The following is a 13,875-nucleotide window of genomic DNA, read 5'->3' as shown; positions in this document are numbered from 1 at the left end:
ACTAAAATTTTGCAGTAGTTAGGAGGTAGAGATGAAGACAAGGACATGATCAACTGATATGTTAATAAACCAAGGAAACATCAGCGATACCACTAAAATATTATATTAGTGGTAATAATTTCTTTCTCGATCTGCAAAAACAAACCATGTATATTTGTTTTCCATTCCCAAATTTAAGTCAAACACCACCAACTTTTTATTTTTTGGGTGGGAGATCAAATCAAACGAAAAAAAATGGTATTACCAAGGTAAATCAAATGAAAATGATGGTAATGATCGTAGAGATGATGGCATTGGCATTGGTATTTATACACTGGATTAGAAGATATTTGTTAATTGTTTGCGTCAAAGAAGGGGAAAAGAACATAAAGGGGGAAATAAGAAAGGAGAGAAATTAAAGAAGAAAACGGGGAACAAATTAAAGCAGGTTTATAGAGGGCCCATAACATGTCTCCTCAGTTAGACCCAAAGACGTGATAGTCATCTTTCGCTCCACTGCACTATCCCTATTCTTCCACCTTTTTCTTTTCTTTTCTTTTTAATGATCCTTTCTTGCCAAAAATACCCAATAATTCCTCTGGGGGAAAAAAGATTAGTTGAGTTCACAATCATGTCAGGTGATATTGCCAGAGATTCTGCTGAAGGCTCCTCACGGTCCTCCGTCAGCCACCACAATCAACCTCAATCGCCTCCGCTGAGCCGGTACGAATCACAGAAACGGCGAGACTGGAACACTTTTGGGCAGTATTTGAAGAACCAGAGGCCCCCGGTTGCACTCTCCCAGTGTAACTGCAACCATGTTCTTGAATTCCTAAGATATCTGGACCAGTTTGGGAAGACTAAGGTTCACCTACATGGTTGTGTGTTTTTTGGACAACCTGATCCGCCTGCTCCTTGTACTTGTCCACTAAGGCAGGCCTGGGGGAGTCTTGATGCACTGATCGGACGCCTAAGAGCTGCTTATGATGAGCATGGTGGGTCGCCCGAGACTAACCCTTTTGGAAATGGAGCAATTCGGGTTTATTTGCGTGAAGTGAGGGACTGTCAAGCTAAGGCCAGAGGGATTCCATATCGAAAGAAAAAGAAGAAGAAGACTCAAATTAAACCCAAAGTCGACGATCCTATGCCTTCTTCCAACCAGCAGCCCTCTTCTCAGCTAGCTACCTAGGGTCTTTCTTTGGATTCTTCACATAAACGGTAATTCTTTTGACTTTGTTACATATCATATACGATATATGTTCAACATATCATTAGTTTTTTTCTTTTAAAATACGTTTCTGCTTCCCCCCACAAAATCCAGTTAATAAATCTACCTAGATGCACAAAGGAAACGTAATTTAAATAATATATATACAAAATCCACCTTAAACAAAATTTCAAGACTATGAAAAGTAAGATCGCTCCAATAACTGCAACTGATTAGCCAACTAGAAATCATTAACATTAGCGTATTAGCTTTCCGATCTTCTAAAACCCTAAACCCTAATTCTTAGGCTCGGCCTGCAATATTGCAGAAATGGTGGTCAGTAATTTTAGCAAAAAAATTTTACCCATCGATCATTTCTTACTATTACGTGCCGTTGATTGAAAGAGAAAGCTGATTACCCCCTCTCTTTCTTTTCTTTATGTCTTTCTCTCTCCCTCCATATCATGCACACTCAAACACAAAAATAATGTAGAAAAATATTTCCCATTTCTTTACTTTTCCCCTTGTTTTTGGGTCTTTTTCTGATTCTGTTCGATTTTGTGCTCCCCATGAAATGCATGTCCATGTTGGTATTATATATACATATCAATTTTGGGGGATTTCTCGTAGAACACATGGTCCAAATTAGTTTAAATATTAATATTTGGGGGGTGGAATCAATTTACATTCACAGTACTAGATTTTCTCTAATAATATATAAACAGATTCAAATCATTTATTTAATCATACGTACGTCATCGTATCCCCTCTTTGATTGCATCTTTATAAACTAATGATAGAATACATATCAATAGATTGCGGTAGCAAGGCATTGCCATTACGTTACGTATAGACTTTTAATTTCATGCATTTTTATTTTGTATACAATACCTGGCGTGTAATTATGATTGCACTTTTCATCAACCTAATTTACTAATCACGTCATCAACTATAAAGTTGTAGCTAGTACTATAATTAGCATGTTTTATGTAATCAAGCTATGGGTTAAGGTGTATTGCCTTTTTAATGATAGAATTCAAGTTTGAACCCTCAAAAAATTAATTTTTAAAATGAACATAAAAGATACTTAATTATATATATCATTAGCAAGGTAAGAACAATAGAAGCCAAACACCCGATTAGCACCATGTAAAAACAATTATGATAAATTATTAGAATTGAGTATTAGTTTAGTTGATATCAACATTGTTGTCAGTGTAAGAGAAGGTGAATTTTAGCACGGTTAAACATGTTTATCCTTCTATTTGCATTAAGTCCTAATTAAAGAGGTAAGGAAGAAAACTCTTGGTCTAAATGTATTCAAAGTGACTTAAAATTTGAACACGCTACTTTCTGCATGAACAGTATGGCGTATAGATTGTGTGTTTTAAGAGATGCTTGGTTGAAGTATATAATAGTATTACACCGTTGGATTTTGATCTTAATTATGTTTTGGTATGGGAATATTTAAAATTATCATGCAGGAAAAAGAAAAGAAAAAACAGATCAAACTGGTGTTGATTAGTGTAAATAGGAAATTAAATGCCCGTGAATGCCAAGTAGCTTGACTGTAGACTGGAAGCAAGTTGAGTGGAGACCGTAAGTACACACGTGCATCTAAAGCCAAAAGCTCTAAACACTAAAAAGCTACCTTCTGACTCTGGGTTCAACTGAATCCAATAAGGAATATCAGATAGAATAATAATAATAGTAGTACCAGTGCCACTTTTTTCCCTGCACTACTATCAGCTCTGATTAGTACGGAGGCTAATAATAAACAGTTTTTCGTAGGCGGACCAGACCAGACCAGATTTAAAAACTTGACTCCCAAGTTTTTTCCTTCGGAAAGCAAAGCAATATGTATAGCAATCCAGAGTCCCTAGGAATAATAGCAGAATAAATATGATGAGGAACCTTAGTTCGTGAGATTTTTCATGCATTTGTAGTCATCGATTTTTGGATCATTTGAGGAGCTTATTTTAAAAAATTGTTTGTTAGGTTGGAATGTCTCAGATAGATCATAAGCTAGCTTCTTGGTCCACTTGGAATGGAGGTGCAAATCAGTAAGGAGTAGCTAATACTATACCATGTCAAACATTATACTCTTAAATACAATGGTGGTCTAAGGCTGTGTTTATTGAGGTTGAAAACTACTTTTCAATTCAAATTATGATTTCAAACCAAATTTTTTTTATTTCATTTTTATAAATAAACTTTAGCTTTTGGTTTTGAAGATCAAATGCTTTCTAAGGAAATGATCTTTTTATCCTTCCATTAAGTCTATACTTTACAAAATGTTTACAATTATCATTTTATTTTCTCGAAAGCACTCTTTGACGACAATAGTAAATATTATCAAATTTTTAAAATACTTTTTAAAAGATTTTTTCACAACATTTTTAACATTGATGATAAACTAGCCCTAACTAAATTATGTTTAAGAAAAATATATAAAGAAGAGAGGCGAAAAGGTTATTCTCCTTTAGATTTCTTAGGGCAAGAGGAAATCAAAATGAAAGCCAGTTATATCACCTTATGTGGCTAAAGAGAATAATGAAAATAGAGTTAATTCTACGCAACATCTCAATCTATAACTTTTATCTTAAACTATTTCTAAACTTTTAAATATTTTAATTACATCCTAAATTATTGAGGTTATATCAATAAGGTTCTTCTTTTATTAAAATCGTTAATTTAACTGTTAAATCTGATGTGGTATAGTTTAAAGGAAAATGAATATTGTAAAAACGAAGGTTATAAAAATCTTAATTTTGGGGTTTTCAAAACTTTTAAAAATCTGTACCATTTATTCTCTTTTGGTCGGTTTTACTTGATTTTTAATTTTAGTACGGTGACATTTTACTTTTACTTAAAAATTTCATTTAAATTATGTCGTATTAAACTAAATAGAATGTTATTAAACCCCAAAAGGGTATACTACCTAAAGTCAGAACCGGACTTGAAACCAATAGCATAAACACGGACCCAATAACGAAGCATTTCCTAATGAGGGAAAAGCATCCCCACACAAACCACAAATCAAATAAAATGAGACAACACCCTCAAAACTCCAAAAAAACTCATACAACACTTCAAAATAATAGAAAAATATGATTGATTTATTTGATTGTAAGAGGCAATAGTTGATGAGTAATGATGTGCATTTATGTTTGGTTTTGATTTTTTGTTTTCTTATTCTTCGTTATTAAGTGATTTTTTTATTTTTAATTAGTATCTTGGTTGAGAAAAAAAGTATCAAAGTTTGAGAAATAACTTAGAAAGTAATGAAAATAAGATATTTTCTCAATTATATCTAAATGTTGCAAATTGGAGGGTTTTGAAGGAGAGGAGTAGTAAATGAGGGGTGTGTCAAGGAAATTTCTTGAAATTACTGCTTTATTTCTTGTTTCAGATCATAAAAAGGAATTATGGTTTAGTCATTGAATAATTAGATATTGGATATTGGATATTGAAGGGGCAGTGAGCTTTTCTATGCCAAGCATGGAATTAATGCTATCCTCAACACAGACGGGAAGAAACAAAACTAATGGTAATCTATATTTAATGCATCAACATTGTCAAAATTTCATAAATCATATGATATGATATATATTTGCAAACAACCATGAAAAAGAAGACCAAGAAATGGAGAGAGGATGGGATGCACACACATTTAAAATATATATATTCCTGGCGCAATGATATTACAACATTGCCACTGGTTGGGATCTATAAATTTATATTTGTTTGTATACTATCTCAACCTAACTTCTTTAAAATAAATACATAATTTATATATAAAAATTTAATTAAAAATACAACAATTATTTTTCTATATAGATAAAAATAGTGGATTTTATATATATTGAACGAAATAATATTATTTGGATCAACCATTGGGAGAGCTTTTAAATTCTACGCATCATATCAATTAAACATACATAAACATCTTCTAATCTTGTTTGTAAAATTGGAAAACTCAACTACTTATATACCAAACCATTATCCATATAAAAATCCTTCCATTTTCTTTTCTTCTCGGTTTTCCTTCTTATATATATCAAATGAGACAACTTTTTTTCATTTTTACTTGTTGTAAATGCTTAGTTTTGACTACTAACATTTTATCTCTTTTCAAAGAGAAATAAGAGTGTATTTTGAGAAATTGGCTTCCAAAAATAATAATAAAGCTAACTTGAAATAAGTAGTAACATTGTTTCACTTAAGTTTTCTTTTGAAAAGATGACTCATATTTAGAGCAACTATTGTTTGTGAATAGTTATGTTAGGAACAACTATATTAAGAACATGACACCAATTTAAAATAACTGCCATTTAGTGTAACTATCATTTGAGAATAGCTCTTGTTGTGAACAACTAATGTTTAGAATAATTATGTTTCAAAGTAACTATGCTTAGAACACCCGATATTCAAAACAATTTCTATTTAGAACAATTGTGTTGCTTAAGAAGAACCACTACTCAAAACAAGTTATCTGAACAAAACATCACCGCAAAACAATTATTGTTCAAAATAACTTTTTCTAAGAATAATTATGTTGAGAACAACTCATTAGCGGTATAAGTTAGAATAGCTCTTATTCAAGAACAATTATTGTTCAATAACAACCTTTTTTAAGAATAACTTGTATCAAAAGAGATGTTTCATTGGATATTTCCACCATCACCAAAGTAGAAATAGTGGAAATCACCCCAAAACATGATAAAGTTCTTAGGTTTCTTGGTGAATTAAATATGAAGATAGTTAAAAGCTTTCTTCTTAATCTTTTATGTAATATTAAGTATTTCTCCTTCTTCTTAAGTTTTTCCTAATAAAAATCATTACTCCCACTCTACCATCACCATTACCAAGAACTTTAGTTCTTTTAATAAAAATTATTCATGTCTTTGTGACTGAAAAGTTAATCTCATTACTCCCACTAAATGCTTGTTTTTATAACTCTCATTCCTGGTACCTATAAATATATGAGTACTCACAACTCAATTTGGACTCTTTGTTTTTTTTTTTTTTTTGGCATTTTGATCATCTAACTTTCAAAAGTCTCCAAAGTTCTCTCAATCTATTTCTTTACTCAGTTTTATTCCCAGTTACATGTAGTTTTTATTCACCTTAAAAGTCACCACCTATTATTGCATTTATTCTAATCTTCCTTTCTATTTTCTCTTGTTACATCCAATTCATTTGTTTGCAACATTCCTCCTTCTTACTAAAGAAATCTCTACATTAACACTAAAACATTGCAACATTCCTCCTTCCTACCAAAGAAACCTCTACATTAACACCAATAACACTAGAATAATTTATAGAAGGGTTGAGCAATAATCTGTGTGAAAAAAAATCAATTTACTAGTTTGCCTTTCTTCTAGTTACATCTATCACAAGATGGCAAAGTTTAAACCATTCAATGAATTTTATATCAATCCATTCTGAATGGGTTTCTTAAAAAAAAATGCATGAGTAGACCATTAATAAATACTTGCTTCACTGCCCCCACTTTGATTTGTAAAAGTACTAATTTACCTTACCATATTTTTTGTATCATTGTTATAATTTTAGTACATATGCTAAATATATATACTAGAATTATTATATGATTCATAAAACAAAGACTATATCTGCCCAAATTATATTCAAGAATAAATTTAAAATATATAATTTTATAACATTAAATACAAAAAAGAAAAACCTAGTAAAGCAAGTGAGATAAAACCGCATGAAGCAGTGTGTAATGGTTATGGGTATAACTACATCCATGCAAATATGGGGCAAAGATGGATGAGACAATCTCTTCCTTCATCCTCTTAATTCTAACGAAGCAAGAAAAAGTTTATCTCTTGGTTGCCAGTTTTAACAACCTCTTAATTACCAGTTTAAGTATAGAAGCACGCTAAATTAAATTAACAAACAATATTGTAGTTTATTCTGTGAATATTTCTTTATATTCCCTCTTTGGTTTAGTTACTTAATGGTAGAAGAGTAGTTGATGATTTATATTCCATTTTCTGTGTGTCAAGTACCATTAACGTTAGACGTTTCTGTATTTTGTGAATATTGATTTGTGCAGGATGATGAGCATTCAGAAAACATGCATGGCAGAGTGGTGGGGAAGGGTTTATAAGGCAAGGCAAGGCAAGGCAACGAGTATGTATGAAGTTAAATTTAGCACTACAACTACTATACAAGTAGGCATTAAGCACTGGTTTCTGAATCTCTGGCGCCTTTCCTTGTATAATATGAAGCACTACTTGCATTATGATCAATTAATGCCCTTGTCTTACTTAGCAAAGCTTAATTAAATTTGTGTCGGTTGTTAGTTCTCAATAGTTTGTAAGTTCTATAGAGTTATCACGTCTGATGAATTAGACGTATAAATTAATTAAGGATAATATTATATAAATAAACATTTTACTACGTGAAGCTTTTTTGTCAGTTGTTTAAAAGCAAAGCTGGATTAGATTGCAGTTAGCTTGTTATTATATTATCGATGGAAGAGTAGGGTTTGTTGGAAACAATGGTGCAAGATCACAAATTAATAGTTGATTCTATTAATTAAATTAATGCTCCCAAGATATGTGAAATAGAAGTGCTCAATTGTAGCTGATTTCAAGTGGCGTGGATGGCAAAGTTGAAGGATTTTAGTAGAATTCAATAGAAATGGGAGACTAAAGTATATCCAAATGCCTTTCTCAAGTCCTGGACTCCACAAACGACCATAATTACAATCATTCAACTAAGTCAACACAAGCTTGAAAGCAGCATGAATCAAATTAACTTTATATTGCAAGGCAAACATTAAAATTGGTTGTTAGTTAGGAAGCAGATAATGCTAAAACTTATATGGATACATAAACCATTGAAAGAAAACAGGCAACAATGCTATGGCATTGAAGGAGAAAAGCATAGCAGCATAATTGAAGATTAACTATTGTACGACTATATCACAGGCACGAATGAAGCTACAAACATTTTTTAATGATTTCAACTTCTCTTTGTGAAACATAAGACGCAACAATTTGAGTCATATATATGGTGGTTAGAAGCACAATGCGGGTAGAGTCTCTCAGTTATCTCAATATAGTATCATTTAACAAATTAACTATATTTCTGTTTTAATAATCCAACATACAACTCATTGAAAATATACATTTCAATCAATCTAGATAATGTTTTCATGAGGAAGAATAGGCCTCCCCACTGGGGCCCCAAGATCGCTTCATCCTCATCCTCTGCAATTCCAAATCTTTAGCAAATTGCATTCTTTGCTTCTCCCCTTCCACTCTTTCATACACTTGCCAATCCGTCTGGCGGAGATTCCCACTGTTAAGCTCGAGATAACGTCGACCCCAAGCGTTGATGAGGGCAGATGTAGCTTCTTCGAACCAACAATCTTCTTGAACCATTAACGGGCAGTTGATAGTGAGGGCGAATCCTTAACGTCAGACATTGGGCGCCGGGAAGCGGAAAAAAGTTGGAATGAGTTTATGGTAACGGAAAAATCAGCTCAATTGATTGAGTAAACAAAGCGTTAAATGGAGTTATATAATAATAAATTTAGTGATATTATATTGATTTAGTTATAATTTTAAAAAATTAATTCTCAATATTTAAAAATATCTCAATTCAATATATAAAAGTATATAAATATTTTTAAAAGATATAATAATAAATTTTAAAAATATATAAAAATAAGAAATATTATTGAAAAGAAATAATATATAAAATTTTAAAATATATAAATATACATAAATATTTTAAAAATATATAATAATATATTTAAATTTTATATTAATATTTAATAAAAATAATTATATTCATATTAAATAAAAATAACCCCGTCTCCCTCCCACCACCGTCCCCTCTCCCTCTCTTCTGTTGCTGCTGCTGCAGTAGAAAACCAAGCTTAGGTGGGCATTTGCACTTATTATAGGGCTAAGCACTGGCCTAGTTGGTATCTTTAACAATATAGCAGTTGAGACTGGGTTCGAGCTGCTGCTCACCACAAAACTCATGCTGAAACACAAATATTACAAGGCTTTTGTAGCATATGCTGGCTGCAATTTAGGTCTGGCAGCATCAGCTGCAGCTCTTTGTGCTTTTATTGCTCCAGCAGCGGCAGGTTCTGGTATTCCCGAAGTGAAAGCATACCTCAATGGTGTGGATGCTTATTCCATATTGGCTCCAAGTACTCTCTTTGTAAAGATTTTTGGTTCAAATTTTTGTGTGGCTGCTGGATTTGTTGTTGGCAAAGAAGGGCTTATGGCCACAGGTTCTTGCATAGCTTCTTTGATTAAGCAAGGACGTTCCCGATTTGGTTTTCTACTGCAATAGCAGCAGCAACAACAACAGAACAACAACAGAGAGGGAGAGAGACGCAGGGAGGAGGGTTTTATTATTATTTAATATTAATATCATTATTTTTATTAAATATTAATATAAAATTTAAATTAATTATTATATTTTAAAAATATTTAAGTATTTTTATATATTTTAAAATTTTATTATTATATATATATTTAAAAATATTTACGTATTTTTATATATTTCTTAAAATTTTAGGATTAAGATCAAATAGAGAAAATTTTAAATTGTGAGAGTTATTTTTAAAATTACAATTAAATTAATATAATATCTAAAAGTTAAGAACTAAATTTATTATTATAATGAATTTTCAACTACACATCATTCTCTTGTTAATACAATTAATGAAAATGGACTAAAAAGTTCAATTAGTTAAATGATCAATTAAAAAAAATTCATAATGTCGATTCTCATATATTTTTATTATCGAGATGAACCCATAAAGAGACACTACATGCTTTGTGGATAAAATGATGTGCAATTCTGACATGCCAAGGCATCAATTTAAATAGATTGCAGTCCAATAATATGATATCTACCCTAAGTCCTAATCCAATTTTTGGTCCCCGTTTTGTGGTGGGACTGCAGAAGTAAAACAAAATTGCAGTTCAAGATTCAGGAACACATCGATATGGAAAATGGGGGATAATTGTTTGATGGTTACTAAGGCATAGGAGAGTGATGATGAAGCTAGCTACCTCAACTCAAATTCCATCAGCAATTAATGCAATGTAGAGGTCAAACTCAATTTTTCATAAGCTTTTACAGGATGCCGGTTCCTTCGTAATGGTTCAACATATGCCTACTCAAACCCCACTTCGTTAGTGCAAGCTAGCAAGTGTACTACTTTCAGTTATAATTATATTCTATGGTGGAAAAAGATTTATGTGGGGACTATTATTCCTCACAATGTCACTTTTGAAATCATTCATATCTTATATTTTTATGAAAAATATGAGATTTTTGTTGTTGTTGTGGTGGTTTCGATTATGGGCTCCAGTTTATTAAAGCATGCATATATGATCACGTGAATATCTTTTATTTTGATTGTGTAATATTACATATAAATTTTGATTTTGATTGTGAAGCATCTTATGTTTAGATTGATATTCATCATGTGCTCTGATCCATCTCATATCAATATATGAACTGTCAGCTTCATGACAAATGACATGTAAAATTCACTTTTTTCTTTCTTTATTTAATGGATGGTAGGAATGGTAATGGAGCGATTATTATTAAATTCCTTATCTTTGGTACAATCTATTCCACCATTTAGAAACGTATAATCTTAAAAATAATTATCATCCTCAGCTCCACTTCAATTAAAGTATTTAAACATAAAATATATAAAATATTCTATATTATGTCATTTTATTTTTATCATATTTATAATTTATACATACAAAGATAAAATAATAATTTGGAGTAACACAAACAATTATGTATAAAATAAAATAAAACCTACCTCGTCCCATATTACTTTTCAAACCAAAAAAATTGACGTATTTAAAACAGATGGATACAAAATCTATTGATGGGGTTTTGTGCTAGCAAGTGTTAAATTCCCTTCCTTCTTTCCTTATTGAGTTATGAAAAGAATTTATCTCCCAATAATGAAACTGACATGTGAATTTCCAATTTATATATTTCATTATTTTGCTAAAAGCGAATCTCAGTTTAAATTAGGAGTAAAATTAAATATTATCAATTAAATTTATTTAGATTTAATATATGATTATTCTATAAATATTTATATCTAGACGTACATGTTTTTGTTAGTGAACCACATATTACATATTAATAGTGTGCAATTGTGATTATTTATTTTAATTTTATAAAAAACATTATTTTATAAATAAAATGGTGTGAGTATATGAAATTATGTACCAAATCCAAAGTCAAATGTTATATATTCTTTGAAGAAAGAACATCTATTATTAATCAATACATTAGATTCTATTGAGCTATCACTTTAGAATAAGAACCCCATTCATTTCATACCCAATTTATTCTTAGTTATTGCCTTCATATAAATGATAAAAACAAATAAAATTCCAGAAATTTTTTATCAGCATTCACGACAATGACAAGTTCCAAGAGATTTAGGTCTTGAAAATTACACTCATATAATCCTGAAGACTATGGAAATCGATAATCAAGACTGAAGGTCAGTACCACAATTTCCACATAAACTTGCATTTGCATTATTAAAAATCTTGCTTCTAAGGTTACATACATAATATACATAATCCAACATTAAAGAAAATCAATAAAAAGAAACCTTCATGGATGGATGTCTAAAAGTGAACCACATTAAAATATGAAGAAAATTGCAAACTCCATTCTTTGAAATCCAAAATAGTACTACGTACAGGGAGATGATCAATAATTATTAAGGGTCTCGGAGATGCTCTCTAAGTGCGGTCTCCACATCCCAACTCGCCCTCTTCTTCTTCTATCCCTTTCCGTTGACAACTTATCCGAAAGTACCTCACTAAAACAATGTTCATCCGATGTCGAAAGATTCGCCACTAAAATTGTGTTGTTTTTGGTGTTGCTCGTGCTTCCGCTTTGACGATGCTGGCGGCCATTGTGGTTGGCGTTTTGGCCTCTTTTCTTCATGGTTGTTGGGGGCAGAGGCAGGAGGAAATAAATCTTGCCACATTGGAGCTTTGCATCGGGTGGGACGACAACAACTTTCGAGAGCATCCCATCATGGGAAGGAGAGGAGGGTAGCTTAAGGACGTGTTTAGGGTGAGCCTTCATGATCTCGGCGGCCATGATGGAGCCACTGATTTCTTCAATGAGACCGTTGGAGTGGACTATCCGAACCACATCCAGCGCTCCACAGGGAAGAATGCAAGAGATGCAGCACCGAATGCTGTTCTTCATGCCTCTTGAACTAATACAGAAATATATTTAATTAAACAAGTCTTTCTTTTTCGGTTGCCTTAGCTAACTCAAAAGAGAGAGTGGGAATTAGATGTTTTTATTATGAGAAAATTATATATACTACTCCTAGTAGGCCTACCACTTTTTTTTTTTTCTTTTTCTTTTTAAGTTTCGGGTTCCTTTTATTCGTTTTTTTAAGGGAAATTTTTCTTCACTTGCCATAAATAACAGCACCTTACAATTTACTTTACCTTTTAGATCCATCATTTAAAGTGACTCCCGAAAATAAAAATTAAGGATATAAAAAGCTGTCAAATTTTGTAAAAATATTTAATTAAATTTTTTTTACTCAATTGGGTACTTTAACTTTTAAATTGAATAAAAAAATATTTTTATATTTGTTGACACCATTTTTTTGTAAAACGGGGTCGACTTGGATTTGAAAAAACGAATTTGATGAGGTGCGATCGGGCCACCTCGAGAAATGGTTGTTTTTAATAAACGACTTGATTTTATCAAAACAAAGATTTTGGTCCACGAAATTCAGAAAACGGGTTCGGGAGTCGGTTACGCACAAGGAAGGATTAGCACCCTCGTAACGCACAAAAATTGGTACCTAATTGATTAATTAGTGTCTTAGTGTCGAAGATTGAAAATTTTGAAGAGTTTTAAAATACGATCATTTGTTGAAATGCTGAAAATTTTTGAGGAAATGACATATTTCACGTCAATCGAGAAAGAGAATTATATCCCGTAAGTTAGGACACAATGTCTTGAATTCCCGATACGCGAATAAATGCCAAAAATTTTCTTACTTAAAAAGATGTTCGACTATCTCGGGTTTTGAAAAGAGATCACGTCCCGTAAGTTAGAACACGATCTTTTGTTAATTCCCGAGATCGCTTAAAAACAACTTATGTTTGAAAATATTCGTGTATTTGAATTTATCGAGAAGGTCGAAACCCTGTAAGTTAGGGTACGATCTTATCGAATCAAAACATAAGGTTTTACTTGTTTTAAAATCATGATTCATGCATCGAATAAGATTAATCTAACTCAAAATGGTAGAAATGAAACTCGGTGTTAATATGCGTAACAAAACAATATTGAATACGATGGTATAAAAATAACACGAGCAACAACAACAAAAATAAGATAAATAAAAAGACAAATCCATAACATACAAAACAACAAGTGTATAAGCAAATGAAATTAAAACATTTTTTAAAATAATAATGAAAACGTAAATAAATAAATAAATAAATAAAATGAATAAAATATAAAATAAAAATAAAATATATATATAAAATTTAAAAATTTAAAAATTATATATATAAGTATGTATATATATTTATGAAAATTAAAAATATGTATATATATATATATAGATATGTATATAAGTTATAAAATATAAA

General features: G+C 31.2%; 2 protein-coding genes across 2 annotated transcripts; one reads left to right on the top strand and one right to left on the bottom strand.

The window, feature by feature from the left end:
- The first annotated feature begins 413 nt into the window (after positions 1-413).
- On the top strand, positions 414-7,618 carry LOC105771089 (protein LIGHT-DEPENDENT SHORT HYPOCOTYLS 10). The gene is made up of 2 exons (XM_012592493.2): positions 414-1,197; positions 7,272-7,618. Exon 1 carries the CDS (start codon positions 542-544, stop codon positions 1,166-1,168), a length of 627 nt encoding a protein of 208 aa, XP_012447947.1. The 5' UTR covers positions 414-541; the 3' UTR covers positions 1,169-1,197; positions 7,272-7,618.
- A 4,010-nt stretch (positions 7,619-11,628) lies between these two features.
- On the bottom strand, positions 11,629-12,561 carry LOC105771090 (uncharacterized). Its single transcript, XM_012592494.2, has one exon. It carries the CDS (start codon positions 12,458-12,460, stop codon positions 11,951-11,953), a length of 510 nt encoding a protein of 169 aa, XP_012447948.1. The 5' UTR covers positions 12,461-12,561; the 3' UTR covers positions 11,629-11,950.
- Between the last annotated feature and the right edge of the window lie 1,314 nt (positions 12,562-13,875).

Source organism: Gossypium raimondii, chromosome 5 (genome assembly GCF_025698545.1).
Source record: "Gossypium raimondii isolate GPD5lz chromosome 5, ASM2569854v1, whole genome shotgun sequence".
Taxonomy (NCBI): Eukaryota; Viridiplantae; Streptophyta; class Magnoliopsida; order Malvales; family Malvaceae; genus Gossypium; species Gossypium raimondii.
Note: the sequence above shows the minus strand (reverse complement) of the source record. Positions and strands in the feature narration are given on the sequence as shown.